The following is a 14,684-nucleotide window of genomic DNA, read 5'->3' as shown; positions in this document are numbered from 1 at the left end:
TTTATACAGATGTTAAAAATCAATAAACACATTTTAGTTTTCCCTGTGGAATAATATGTTGTAAATGCATTGTTAAATTATAACTGTTTTGCATCCAGTGGTTTTTGTCTTCTCTCCAGTCTGCTAAAAAAGTAATTTATAAAGTGTTTCTTACTATCAGGGCTGTTGACATGCTGTTAAAAATGCACCAAGAAAGCTGAATGCTGCAACCTGTAGAAATTATGCAGGTTTACTTTTTCTTTTTTTTCCTCTGTATTATTCGTTCTTTAGGTAGTCATGAGAAACAGCAAGGGTCATGACTGGAAATTATACAGTACGATCCTATGAATGTTCAGTGAGATTTCAGTGAGGATTACAACCTCACCCAGGAATCCCTTTGACTTCTCAGTTTCCACTAAGCATTGGCCACATGCACTGTTCACAACCCAGTCTTTGTATCTATAAGGACTAGAAACTTACTCTTAAAGAAGGTGAGATTTTCAGACAATAAAATTTTGGGCCTGTTGATTAACACTTGCTGTGCTTGTATGGAATCCTGGGAATAGCACAAAAAAGATTCGCTGCAGGTCTCAGAACTGGACAATACTTTGCGTTACAATACACACATTTGGGGATCTGCCCTCAGAATTAGCCTTAAATATGAAAAGATCAAAGTACAGTGCAGTTCTCTTACATCTGGATGCAAAATTCTGTATCCTTGAGAAGGCATAAGACAAGAGTTATACTACAGCATGATCTTCATTGGAAAGGTTTGGTGTGTACTCCAGGAACACAGGCAATATTTGTCTGTTTAGTTACTCTTTTCCGTCTGTAGGGGGCGAGAGAGGCTTGATTGAGCAGCACAGGCGGAAGAACTTTGATCGGATCAAAACTCCTCCCCTTCCTGAGTAGCGGTAGTAGCCGTGCAGAAAGTTGTAAGGATCAGAAATTCCTGCGTGCCTTGCAATGACTGGGGAGGCGAAGTGGTGTTACCGGGGCGATCCCCAGGAGGGACAGAGCGCACCTGTCGGTAAGCTGAATGGGGAGGGAGTGGAAAGCATCGTTCTCGTGGGCTTTGCTGCTTCCAAACTGTGTGATGACTCTTCCACCTTCCCTTGCTCCACGTGGGAAGTTTTAGTTTTTTGCCCTGCAAGCGATCTAGCACACGGGCAGCGTAACGGGAATATTGCGGGAGTGGAGGGTGTATTTGCTCCGATGTCAGAGCCAATAAAGGGAAACAGAAACCGACTGAAAGGATTAGGACAGAGGATCACGATTAAGGGCTTCCCCAGAATTGGGCTGAATATATGAGGCTAGATTTTGAGCGTTTTTCGGCTTTGCTGGAAGTGCTTCGATGTTGGTCATGATTCAACACAGCCTGTTCAAGCCCACTTATTTCAGTACCCTGAAGAGTGGCAAAGCCTTATTGTATTGTGGCCTGAACCTCTCTGCCCCCTTAAATTATTCTTACTGAGTTCTTCCCCCCCCCATACTATTCTCATTGGTTTGTTCTAACCGTTTGCTTACAGTTCAGTTTACAAATGGGAAACTGAAGAGTTCTGAAAATATGAATTTTACCTTGTACAGAAGCAAAGACACCAATAACCCAAGAAAGAAACATAAAAGAATGTTGGTAAGCAATTTTCCCATAGTATGGGCCTCTTGTTATGTTTTTGTGCAACCGTATATTCATTTGTTTATTTAGCTATTCATTTTATTACATACATTCTGCTTTTTCTTTATGAAACTTTGAGAGGCTCTGGTGACTTTATCATCAGATTTGTTTTTAATAACCTCTGTGGCTGATGGGAAAGGCCTTGTGTATAACATTCATGTTACATCCCAGTGGTAGAAGTTTCCGTCAAAACCTCTGCCTGCTTCTCCCCTATAAAAAGGACAGGATTGGAATGCTGTCCAGAGTGGGATCTGAGATCCTGAACTACAACTTCACATTCCTTTTTGAGCTCTGCTCAAGTAAGCCACACACATCTCCTAAGATGGGTTAAAAGGAATTGACTCATGGTACACATATTGTCATCATTGTCTTACTTGTTGGTTTGAATATGATTGTGATTCATGAACATTTCTGTGAGGAAACTTGAAGCATAGGCCCCATTTACACTGTACATTTAAAACAGCATCATACCACTTTAAACAGCCATGACTTCCCCAAAGAATCCTGGGAACTGTAAAGGGTGCTGAGAGGTGTTAGAAGACCCCTATTCCCTTCATGGATTTACATTTCCCAAAGTTCCCTTGGAGGAGGGCTTGATTGTTAAACCACTCTGATGATCCACTCTGTGAGGGGAATAGGGGTCTCCTCTCACTACCCTTAATAAACTACAGTTCCCAGGGTGCTTTGGGGAAAACCATGACTGTTTAAAGTAAAATAATATTGCTTTAAATCTATAGTGCAAATGGGGACTTATACTTAGGCATGCATCTTTAATAACTGTATAGAAGAAACAAGTTCAGCAGGTACATTTTCTTCCATCATAACAAAGAAACAGTGTAAGTTGCACTTTCCAAAATCTTTGTTTTTTAGCACAGCCAGGCTGACAGTCTCATGTATGAATGGGGCAAATGGTGTATATTTTAATGTGTTACTGTATTGCCTTCTGCCGACAAGACTTTTTCGAATAATAAAATATAGTGACAAGTATTTTTGTTTAAACCAAACCCCAAAGTCAGTTGTACATCCATTGAGTCTTTAGCGTACAAAACCACAAGATGTCAGCATAATCTTACAAAGCATTACTGAAAGGTGGACATGACAATTCATCAAAACAATTCAAAGATGAGTTAATGTGAATGAAATTCAGTTCTGCAGTTTCCTTGTCTGCTAGGGCACACAAGGCATTGCACCGACTTCAGAGCATAGCATAATTTTTGCAAACTTTTGCAAAAGTTTCTTAATAGATAAAGAGCTCTGTCATGGATTTTTGAAGACCCAAATAGAATCATGTTCTGAAACCTTGCCAGGCAAATGTTTTTAGCACATTACAATGTGTAATTGTTATTCTTTGTCTCAGGGCCTTCAGATGCCTTCTCCTCAGGGAGTGCTTCAGTTGTGCGGTTATCACGTTTCCCCATTTCACCAACAGTAATGTTCCCCTAATGGGAAAATGCGGTTACTTTGGTAATTACCGGTGTTGCATCAGTGGACAAGATGGGACTACTCTTGCTTTCCTCCCCCCTCCTGCAGTACTGTTTAGTCTGCTCCAGAGGATTCTCCAACCTTTTGGAACAGAATTTGCGAGTGCAGGGTTGAAGACAGGGAGAAGTTATGTTGTGCCATTCGGCTGATACCATTGGATGTCACCCCCTGTTAGTGCATCCTTTACTCTTATATTTATTTATTTAAAATGCTTATACCCTGCTCTTCCTATGCAAAGTACCTTGACAATTTTTAAAAAAGCAATCTTTTTATTAAAAAAGGACAATAACGGAACCTGCAATGTTTTTTTGTGTGGAAAGTGGCTGCCTAAGATAGGGCCGGTGGCATCAGTGGTGTTACTTACACAATACAGGCAATTCTTCTGGCCTGTGTCATTTTTGTGAATTTAAAAGTTTTGTTACATTAACTAAGGGTCAGGGATTGGCGGCCCATGGATAGTAGAACCTGGCTGAAGGCAGGCAGCTGGCTCCAGGGAGGGATTTGGGAATGGCAGCACTGGCCATATTGCCACCATTAAGGTGCAGTAGCAACAGCTGCTATATCTTTTCAGCCAGTCTCCTCCTGACTGTGCTTGGGAAGTGAAGGCAAAATAGGGAGAAATCCATGTGTTTAATTACTGGGCAACCACATGTGACATCTTTTATATGAAACTTATACAGGAATACCCCTCTATACAGACCTTCACTTAACGTACACTCGCTTTTACGGACATACTCCATACTCCACTATGCCCCTGTTTACGTACGCTTGCTTCACACTTACAGACACTTAACTGTGCATGGGGGTAGAAATAGACACAATCCCGCCACCGCAAATCAGCTGGGAGGCACAATTGCGATCAGCTGAGAGGCGCGGCAGCGCAGCAGCAGAGGCTTTAGCACGGGGCTTTGAGGCTCCGCATGAAGGGGAGGTAAAAAAAAAGTTTTAAAAGGTAGTGCTTCACTTTAAGGACATTTTCGGTTTATGTACTCGCTCTGGTCTCATTGAGTATGTTAATGCGAGGTATTCCTGTATTTTACAGTCACCGTGCTGCAGAAGCTTCCCGTGGCTGTTATAGTGGGTGTTTTTGTATGTTGTATGCATATTATAATTTTTTTATGTTACATGTATATTGAAATGGAAATGGACTACCTTCAAGTCGATCCCGACTTATGGCGACCCTATGAATAGGGATTTCATGGTAGGCGGTATTCAGAGGGGGTTTACCATTGCCTCCCTCTGAGGCTAGTCCTCCTCAGGGCCTGCTCAGTTTGCCACAGCTGCACAAGCCAGCCCCTTCCTTGTCCGCAACTGCCAGCTGGGGGCAACTGGGCTCCTTGGGACTATGCAGCTTGCCCACGGCTGCACAGGTGGCAGAGCATGTAACCCCTGAGCCACTCACTGTGGGGGTGATCTTTAGCTGGCCCTTGACACCCAGGAGACACGAGCAGGGATTTGAACTCACAGACTCTGGACTCCCAGCCAGGCTGTCCTCCCCACTGTGCTATACCAGCTGCTGCTTATATGTATATCCCATATATGCATTCCAGTCACTGCTAAGCCATCTAAGGCCACTGCTGGTTCAGAAACCCAATATTTGGCTAACAGACAGCTGGGCAAAAGGTGGCTCGACCACGACTCCAGATTGGCCAGGAGGCAGGTGATGAATTACTCAAGACAGGCCATTAGGAATCCAGCAAAGTTTTCTTATGAACACTTAATATACCTTAGATCTGCATATAAGTCCCTCTTGAGGTTGAAGAAAGAGGCATATGCTAAATCCTTGTGGCAGCAATTGGGCTTAGCAGTAACAACGAAAAGGGAGAACCGGTTCTGGGAACTTGTTACTAAAGGTATGGGACATGCTAGACCCTTTGTTACTGATCAAATAGCACCATCTACCTGGCACTCCCACTTTAGTAACCTCTACATGTCCCCCCCGCTGTATGATGAGATCCTACCGCGAATAGAGCCAACAAGCTTACCCCAATGGCCATTTGTTACGGCCACACAAATAAAATTGCTTATTGCAGCTCTTAGAGCGGGCAAAGCTCCTGGGGAAGACATGTTGCCCTCAGAAATCTATAAAAACTTTCCCGACTGGTGGGCGCCCATACTGGCTAAGGTATTTAACTATATAAACAACACTGGCATCTTCCCCGAGGGCTGGAAGTTGAGCATAGTGGCCCCTATTTACAAAAAAGGGGACAAACAGGATCCAAATAATTACAGACCCATTAGTCTGTTAAACATTGGCTCTAAGCTATATGCCAAATATCTTCTCCATAAACTTGAGGACTGGGAAACTGCCAATAGTATTATCCACCCAGAACAGGCGGGTTTTATGTTTATTGTTTGACACTCTATGCCCTAGCCAAACAGAGTATTGCCGGCCCTACTAAACATCTCTACGTGGCTTATGTAGACCTGGCCGCAGCCTTTGATTCAATAGACAGACAACGCCTGTGGATCTAATTGGCTAACACGAACATTGACAGACGGCTGTTATTTCTAATCAAAGAGCTATATACCAATACTATGGTGCGCGTAAGGGTTGGGACCTCAGGCTCCCTAACTGACCCCATCTGTATAAGTAAGGGTGTCAAACAAGGATGTCTTTTGGCCCCAAAACTCTTTAATTTCTACCTAAACGATACAGTCTCATAATTATTGGGCCCAGCCTTTTTTCCATCTTCATGTGGTAATAAGAAAATATCAATCCTGCTTTATGCAGATGATATGGTATTGTTATCTATTACCCATATCGGCCTAAGGAGACTTTTATCAAAGCTGAATGACTACTGTCTGAAAGAAGGGCTACAAATTAACTACGCCAAAACAAAGGTGATGACATTTGGCAACAAGCATGTAAAGTCTAACTGGTCAATTCGGGGACACTTTATTGAGCAATGCAGAGAATTTAAATATCTGGGTGTTCATTTCTCGAAGAATCTCTCCTGGAAAAGGCAATCCAGATGACCAAAATCACTGTCTTGAGAACTAGTGGAGCCATACTTAAATTTTATTGCTCGGTTGGCGGCAATTTAATAGACCCTGCCATAAAAATTTATCGGAGCAAAGTCCTTCCCCAGATCTTACATGGGCGGCGGTCTGGGGTTGGGAGGATACCCATTTGGCAACCCTAGAGGTAATCCAAAACAATTTTATGAAAAGATTCTTGTCCCTGCCCTCTGGTACTCCCGCTGCTTTGCTTTATGCAGAAACTGGCTTGCCCTCAATCAAAGCCCGAGTACACGCTGCCATAATAAGCTTCTGGAGAACTCTGAAAGACACCCCATCCAAGACAATACTCAAGGCATGCTTGGAATCGGCTTCAGGTGACAACTACTGGACCTCCAGAATAAACAGTGTCTACCACCTGTACCATATTGTCCCACACGTGCTTCAGCCTTCAACTACAAGAGCGAAGCTACGTGATGCCTTCTTCCAACATAGTGCCACCCTAGATAGGCTAACTATTAACAAATCTAGATTTTCTGCGTGGTACAGGATATATAAGGTCGACAACTATAAAGCGTCCTACTTGGCCCGCCCCCTCTCAGTAAAACTTAGGCAGGCCTTTACGGCGCTCCGATTCCAAACTATGCCAAATGCAGTGTTGGATGGTCGTCACTCTCAGACCCCTTGGTCTGATCATTTCTGTATATGTGGCTCTATGGAAGTTGAAGACTTTCCCCATTACCTTCTGGCTTGCTCTTTGTATTCCCATCCTCGGGACAAATTCCTAAAGAACTTGTTGGCAAACCCGTATATGGTCACTGTTGACAAAAATTTTTCCATCTCATGTCGGACACAGACTCTTTGGTAACATACAAGGTTTCCCTATTTGCATTGGCCGCACAACAAATTCGTGCCAAAATGGTTTTAGAACAGCGGATTGACTGTTAAGGAGTCAATCTTTGCTAATAATTAACATATAGCGATCCCCGGCCATGCAATCTACTGAGACCATATAGGAGTATTATTTACTATTTTAATCTCATTTGAAATGTTTTTAATCACATTTGAAATGTATTTTATATGTACATGTACATGTACACGTACTTTATGTAATTTTGCAGCATACAGTTTTATGTAATTTTATCATTTTAATCCTATCTGTTATGCGATGGCCTATGGCCAAGCAATAAAGCAAAGTGAGTGATATTAATGACTTGTATTTTTACCTGATTTCCCCCCTCTTCCCCTATGGTATAATGTATTTATGTTTTTAAATGCAAGTTTCTTGGTGACCTGTTAGCTAACAAGTGACTAATAGTCTAATACGTATTATTATTAATATTATTATTAGCCTTGAAGTTAGCAAGTCTCCCTGAAAAGGTGGGAAAAACAAAGCTTTCAGGAGTATTTAAGGCAGTGTAGAAATTGCCTTTATGTAGAAAATCAGAGTTCAGAACTCATTTTTTGTCTTTTCTTTTTAAACATTAGAATACAGAAACAAATCGGCTGTCTTATGTAGGAAATAACTTTGGCCCAGGAGCCCTGAAATGCAATACTCTTTGCAGGTACGATATATGTGTACATGTCTAAAATGCATAAATATAGCAATATGTTTGTATTCTTTAGAATGCCAGCATGATGCTAGTTGTAAATGTTGATGAAATTAGAAGCATGAATTGGTTCAGGTTAGCAGTCTTTGTTTCTTCTGAAGATTTTAGTGTAGTGTTTATGAGTAACAAAGACAAATGAGTACTCTGTTTCATAGACCACAGCCTCTAGTCTATGATATCCAAAACACTATGCATGTCTGAGAGCATAATACCATAATGGTGCCTATATGTATTCAGTAATTTCCTTTATTGCTATTGTTTTCTTTTTTTGGTAACTGTCTTTAATTGTTCTATTTTCAGAGTCATGTGCTGCCTTTCTGCCAACATGCTGAAGGTGGTTCATTGCTCAGAATAATCGCTTTTCATATAATGGGCACAATACAAAAGGGAGAAGGGAGGGAAAAGGGAAACAATTGAAATACCATAGCCGCTACAAGAGACAGAGGGAAGGAGCCAAATACTTGTTTTAGCTTGGCTTTTGCCCCCAAAATAGGCCCTTGGGAGGCTTACAGCAATTTCAAGTTAGAGATACAATTTGAGTCACAGATACAAAACACTAAAATAGTAAAAAAGATTACTAAGGCTAAGATTGCTGTAAAAAGAAGAGACCTACCAAATGCAAAGCAATCAAGTAGCTATTATTCAACTAGCAAAATATTGCATAGCCAGCCAGTCCAAAAGCTTCTGAAACAATAAAAGGTCCATCACTACTATCTCTTCCATTAGATACTTTGTTGGTGTATTAGACAAGAACTCTGGACAGATGGAAGTCTACAATGCAGAGCTATTCAACATGCAGCCATTGATTTCAGGTGAGTAAAAGAGGTTACTTCTTATTTATAGTGGCAGGATTTGGGGGATGCAGCTTATGTTCCTGATGTCCTTTACTGCACGCAGAGTCAGATAATGAGGCAGTTAATTACTTGCATGTCCCATGTTCTCTAGGTTGCATCAAGACTACAGTAGTCAAAGAAAGAGGCAGGCCTTTCTAAGAAGCAAGCTTCATAATCGGCCCAACTGTACGCCACACTTTTTGTGGGCCTGTACTGTCTCAGACTTGTATACGCTTGAATTGCATGCTTGAATGCTGTTCCATGTTAAAAATAGAAACCAAGCATGTCAGGGACAAAGGCTAGCCTAGAATACGTCTCCCTCATACACCACATTTCTGTAAGCAGGATACCTTTAATATGAAGGGGCATTCAAACATGTGATTTCTCTCCACAATAATCTGAAGTGATACAATCTAGGAAGAGCGCATCACATGTGACTACTGGTAATGTAGCTTGGCACTAAAGAGGAACTTGCAACTGCTGGGAAGGTATTACCTCCACCCTGACCCCTCCCAGACTAGAATGCATGGTTTGGTGTATTTCATTTTGGTTTACATAAACCCAGATTTATGGATCTTGCCACAGATGCCCCAGCTTTAGATGGGTTTCTGTGGGCAGCCATGGGTCCCACCCCCCAATCTTGTGCGACAAGTAGTTGCTTTGTAATACTACTTCCTTCCTACTCGCTGCTGGGGAGACTTGTGTGGATTCTGGAAGCTCACTGAGAACCGACCTACACATCCAACAAAGGCATAAGGCACTGCCCTCTGGGGCCGTACCTTTTCAGAACACAGATGGCAAATCACGTGATAGGGGGCTCTTCCACATCAAGCATTCCCTGTCTGCAGAATGCAAGCATATCAGGGAGAAGGGTTGTGGGCTAGCTTCCCTGACATGCTCATATTCTGTATGCAGGGTTATTTAACATGGAAGGATATTAAAACCTGGAATTTCCAAACTGCATTCAGAAATGATACAATCCCAGTAGGGATATACTACATGCTTTTCCTGAATGTATAACTTGGCTCTTGGACAGCACTTTAGAACCCCTGCTTGACAAAAGAGAACACAGTGTCCTTAGTAATCCCTGATCAGTAGAGCAAGGAGGGCCTACTGACAAGTCATCCTGGTGAGAGGATCTGAAACAGCTTCAGTGTGCTGTAATGTAACTGCTTTCCCCATGTTGCAGACTCTCTTTGGTTAGGATCATGGGCAGACTGGCCTGGAGAGCTGTTGATCCTGATTTTACTAATTTGTTCTTCTCTTTTAATAGATGATGTAGCTGATGATGACCTGTCAGAATATTTGACTAAATCCTACAGAGAGAAGGTACAACTTTCAAAGCAACCATTAAGAGATGAAGATAGTAATATTATGTCAGTTCTTGCTGCTGTGTTTTAGGTTTTCTTTCATTATTAGGCTCAGATTTGTGCTTAAAAGTGTAACATTGCTTTAGGAGTCAGCGCTATATATTTTTTCATTTACTTAGGGATACAGTTCTATTAGATTTTTAACCATTACAACTATGGATGTTTTTCCTCGGTAATTTCTCGTAACTAAAAATCTGAATATCACCCAGAGCATTCTTAAATTTTCAGAAGTTTGGTGCTACTAAAAGTTTCAGTCTAGCAAAACAAAAGTTGAAAAATGGACTCCTGCAACCCTCAGCCATCAGACAGTCTGATGTACCAAATATCCATGCTGAAGTCGTCTAGTATGGAAGAAGCTCATGTCTCCAAATGAGGAATCTCATACATAGATGGTTTCATGTTGGTCCCCAGAATCTTCTGTTAAAAAGGTTCTTGATAGCACTGCTGAGAATGATCTCTGTTGGAAACTTACTGCCAGTTGCAGTAACGAGGCCAGCAGCTGAGAGGGCAGACAACTAGCTTATAAGGGACCAGTCTGGGCTGTACATCTGTTGGAAGAGCTGTTCATCCTGGTAACTTAGAATTCTCTGAATAATTGTGGCTAGTTGATGTTTCTCCACTCACTCATAGTTCTCTCCTCAGGCCTGTCTGGAGTCTCTGTGATCCTAGGAGTCCCAGTTGACATCAGAGTTCACCCCTGTTCTTCTATGTCTACCTCCCTGTGTTGACATTAAGTGAACTCCAAACTAGGCAGGTCAATATGGCCACTCGATGAATTAGATACTTGCAAAAACATCTTGCTTCTGACGGTCCTTCTCACCAGCCAAATACAGCATTAATTTAGTAGAACTGTAACAGAATGGCACAATTTATAAAACTTAAGCTAGTTACTACTTATTGAGAAGCTGACACATGAAATTCTAAATTACTGTAATTGGTTATTGTAACATTGTTGATTATAATGACGCTGAAGGGCTGTAGTTACGTGGCAGAGCACATGCTTTGAATGCAAAAGGTTCCAGGTTCAATCCCTGTAATCACCAGGTAGGGCTGGGAAGGACTGCCTGTACCCCTGGAAAGCTGCTACCAGTCAGTGTCGACAGTACTGGGCTAAATGGACTAGTTGGCTGACTTGGTATTTATTTTATTATTTTATTATTTTATTTATTATTTGATTTATATCCCGCCCTTCCTCCCAGCAGCAGCCCAGTATAAAGTATAAGGTAGTTTTTTAAGTTCCTACAAATGCATGAGAACAATATACAAGAGACTGTATGGTCAATCCTAGAGCTAGTCCAAGGATTTAAACACATGTGCATGCTCCCTCATGCAAAAGCCCTTTTAAAACTTTGTTTTTTTTATTATAGTGTAGGGCACTGTTCTTCAACTTTGATCCCTCGACCAGTGGCTAAGCTGACTGGGGATGATGGGAGCAGTAGTCCAAGATCATCTGGGGACCCAAGGTTGAAGAATAGTGGTGTAGGGTATGAGAGACTGCCCCAAAGTGGGGGGAGACTGTGGGTGGGTGGGCATGCGAGTGGGTGGGCATGTGGGCGGGCATGTGGGCGTGCATGCATGCATTCATCTAAGTGTTGCAGGGCTTGGAAGTAAGGAGCCCTCATTTCTACATTTGCTGTTGGAAGACAAACCTCACACAAGGTCTGCCAGGAGTATTTAACTGTAATCAATTTCCCAGTTTTCCACAGTCTCTGATTTTAGCAACAGAATCTCAGCCTGGGCCTCTGCCAGAAGATTCACTGGCAGTCTGCATTGTAAATATTGTCTGTTCATAGGCTAATGGTTTAATGGTTTAGCGGATGAATCTCTGTTGAATGTTGGTTGCTTTAGCAATGTTAGTAGAAATGACTACATAAACCACTGTTTTTTATCCGGCTGAGTCTAACCAGATAATCCAGCTATAACTGGGAAGAGAATTGGTGTGTTCTGTTTTCTTAAACAACATTTGGCAGCTAACTTGGAATAACTTACTGCCTGGTTGCCTTCTCATATTTCCATTGGCTTCATTGAGTTGAAATATGAGACTTATTATTAGCACCTTATTAGCTGCCTCAGAAGTGAAGCTTCCCTGCAACATATTCCAGTGGGAACATACTTGTGACACCAGTGCACTAATCTCTTGATGCTTTTGCAGGTAGATCTATGCGTTGAAGCCTTTGGAACCAATAAGCAGAAGAGAGCCCTGAACTCCCGGAGGATGAATGCAGTTGGGAAGGAGGTATTGAATAAGGCTGTAGCCAAAGCAGCAGAAGACATTATAGAGACAAAGGGAGTTGCTGGTAAGTAATGACAACTCTGGAGAAGGAAAAACTGAGCCAGCAAGCCTATCTGATAGATCTCCTAACACTTTTGGATATATTTATTTTAATATATATTTTAAATATATATTATATATTTTAAATATATTTATTTATTTGATCCAGTTGTAGACTGCTTACTACCCACAGGTCTGGAAACAGTTTACAATAGAGAAAGCTCACATGCATAATCAAAACCCATAGGTTTATTATTTATTTTCATTTTATTTAACAAAATTTATATACTGTCTGTTTGTTAAAAAAACCAATCACTAAGTGGTTTACAAAATATACAGTCAACACAATTCCTGTTATTTACATTAAGAAAAATCCAAATCCATATATCCATAATAACCATGTCTAGATAACAAAGAGCACATTCACACATGGTGAGTGTGACTTAAGAATGGAGATCATTACTAGGCAGCATGACACAAACTCCCAATCAGCATAAAACACACTGTTCACACCACAGCCGCTCCCACAACATCTCTCTTGCCACCCATTCACATAACCACTATAACCATTTGTCATCTCATACAGTATTTCTACCAACCAACCAACCACTTGTACTCAAACTGCTCGCTCTCAATGATGCTACAACCTACATACTCATACTCTTTTTACAAAGGATTATTGTCAAACCTACAAGAATAACGGACTCTTCACATCTCCGCTGCGCTAATGCACTCATGCTCCACATCCACTAAATGATGATCACTCTCTTTGTAATGGGAAAGTTGATACTGAGAACTGTGGATCCAGAATTGGTCACCTGACCTGCTTAGTCTAAGAATTATTAAATGTTGAAAAGCAGCTTATTTTCCCAGTTACTTGAACATAACTTCTATTGGCCTCCACCTGATTCCCTTCCCCGCAGCTTCTTGACCATTTTCCTTCTTTTATATAATCTGGCCCTTTTGCTAGCAGTGTAAAAAATCCTTGCATCACTTGATCATTTCTATTATTATTATTATTATTTTAAATGGTGAGTGTCACCAGCGTGCTGCCTAGTTTTTGTTCCTTCTGTATTCCAACACAGCTTGATGCTAACCATTTCCCCAGATCCAGAATGCCAGTCAATCAACTCTCCACGTTCCTGAGTGCTCTTCTAACATGCCTGCTAGGGTTACCCCTAGCAACCTGACTCTTGAATTTTGGTTTTCTGCAAGAAATAGTGATTCAAATGTGGGTAAATAGCATCTTATATACCAGTTTAGACTCCAGATAGGGGGACTGCATACTGACCTCTTTTACTTGCATCTGTCTCCAGATGCTTCACATTGTGGCTGGTGGGGAAGGGTGTTATATAGGGCTGGGACACTCGTTCAGGCTACGATGGATTTTATGTGAAGGCAAAATGCACCTGATGGATCCCTTACGTTGGGAGCCAGTGGACTGGCCAAGCACAGGGTCTGCTGCAACTTTTGCATTCAGATGTTCAATATTCTCCCTGCTTCTCTTGACAATATTCTATTTGATTTCATAGCTTTGGTCAGCAATGCAGCAGAGGATGAGAAGGCAGAAGTTTCCCTCGTTCTTCCCCCGTGCCATAAAGACGCTGACAAACCAGAGGACGTCTACAAGTTTGAAGACAGTATCTTTTATAAGTGTTACTTTGTTGTTATGTGGGCAGGTCCTCACGTTAGTGTACAGGAAAGGAATAGGCTTCAGTGTTGGAGGGCAGGAGAAGCGGGGTGGGAAGGCGTTCCTGGTTCAACCATGGACCAGTCCAACCATGGCTCACTCGCCTGGTGAACCTACAAGTTGGATCTCTTTGGGTGGTAGTGGGAGAATCGATTAATATGTTGTAGGTTCCAGAGGCACAATCTCTCTCTCTCTCTCTCTCTCTCTCTCTCTCTCTCTCTCTCTCTCTCTCTCTCTCTCTCTCTCTCTCTCTCTCTCTCTCTCTCTCTTGTGTGTGCATGTGAAAAATAATGACACTACATTAGTACTAATATTGAACAAGTGTATAGGCTAGAGATGGAGGCACTCCTGAAGTCTGATCACAAATAGGCTTCACTGTTGTAGGGAAGGAAACAATTACCTTTTCTCCCTACCTGAATGGTATTTTTGGAGGATCCTGTGTTGGGCTAGAAAGGTGAAGTTTCAGCTTCCACAAAATTGTTCTGCCCAAGATTGCCCTCCTTTATTTCACTGTTCCATAATCATGGCTAGTGCTAGTGATTGGATATCCAATCCTAATATTTTTTTATGTGTGTGAAGTATTCTGTATCTCACTAGATTGCCCAGGCAGTGATTCATTGTGCAAGTAAATGTGCTATCTGTCTTTTCGTAAGTCTTGGCTGAAACCAGATCTGTGAGGGATGAGGGCTAGATTTCTGTTTTTAAAATGTACAAAATCTGAAATGTACTGGAGTTTGCTCGGTTATGTGATAATCTGCCTTGCTGTAACTAAATAGGGTAACTAAGAAAACATTTTTCATCAGGTTGGTCCA

At 41.7% G+C, this 14,684-nt stretch overlaps 1 protein-coding gene across 2 annotated transcripts in view; it reads left to right on the top strand.

The window, feature by feature from the left end:
- POLR1E (RNA polymerase I subunit E) overlaps positions 1-14,684 on the top strand; it is a 29,835-nt gene that overhangs the window by 2,903 nt on the left and 12,248 nt on the right. The window contains exons 2-8 of one of the 2 annotated variants that reach the window (XM_061634580.1): positions 815-1,009; positions 1,567-1,612; positions 7,586-7,662; positions 8,434-8,519; positions 9,814-9,869; positions 12,063-12,207; positions 13,715-13,822. In XM_061634580.1, coding sequence (XP_061490564.1) covers positions 1,607-1,612; positions 7,586-7,662; positions 8,434-8,519; positions 9,814-9,869; positions 12,063-12,207; positions 13,715-13,822 — 478 coding nt within the window. In that variant the 5' untranslated portion in view covers positions 815-1,009; positions 1,567-1,606. Of the gene's footprint in view, positions 1-814; positions 1,010-1,508; positions 1,613-7,585; positions 7,663-8,433; positions 8,520-9,813; positions 9,870-12,062; positions 12,208-13,714; positions 13,823-14,684 lie in introns of both variants that reach the window. The other variant, XM_061634575.1, reaches the window with a different exon arrangement.

The sequence above is a fragment of the Rhineura floridana genome, chromosome 1 (genome assembly GCF_030035675.1).
Source record: "Rhineura floridana isolate rRhiFlo1 chromosome 1, rRhiFlo1.hap2, whole genome shotgun sequence".
Classification (NCBI taxonomy): domain Eukaryota; kingdom Metazoa; phylum Chordata; class Lepidosauria; order Squamata; family Rhineuridae; genus Rhineura; species Rhineura floridana.
The sequence above is the reverse complement of the archived record's forward strand: the minus strand, read 5'-3'. Positions and strand labels throughout refer to the sequence as shown.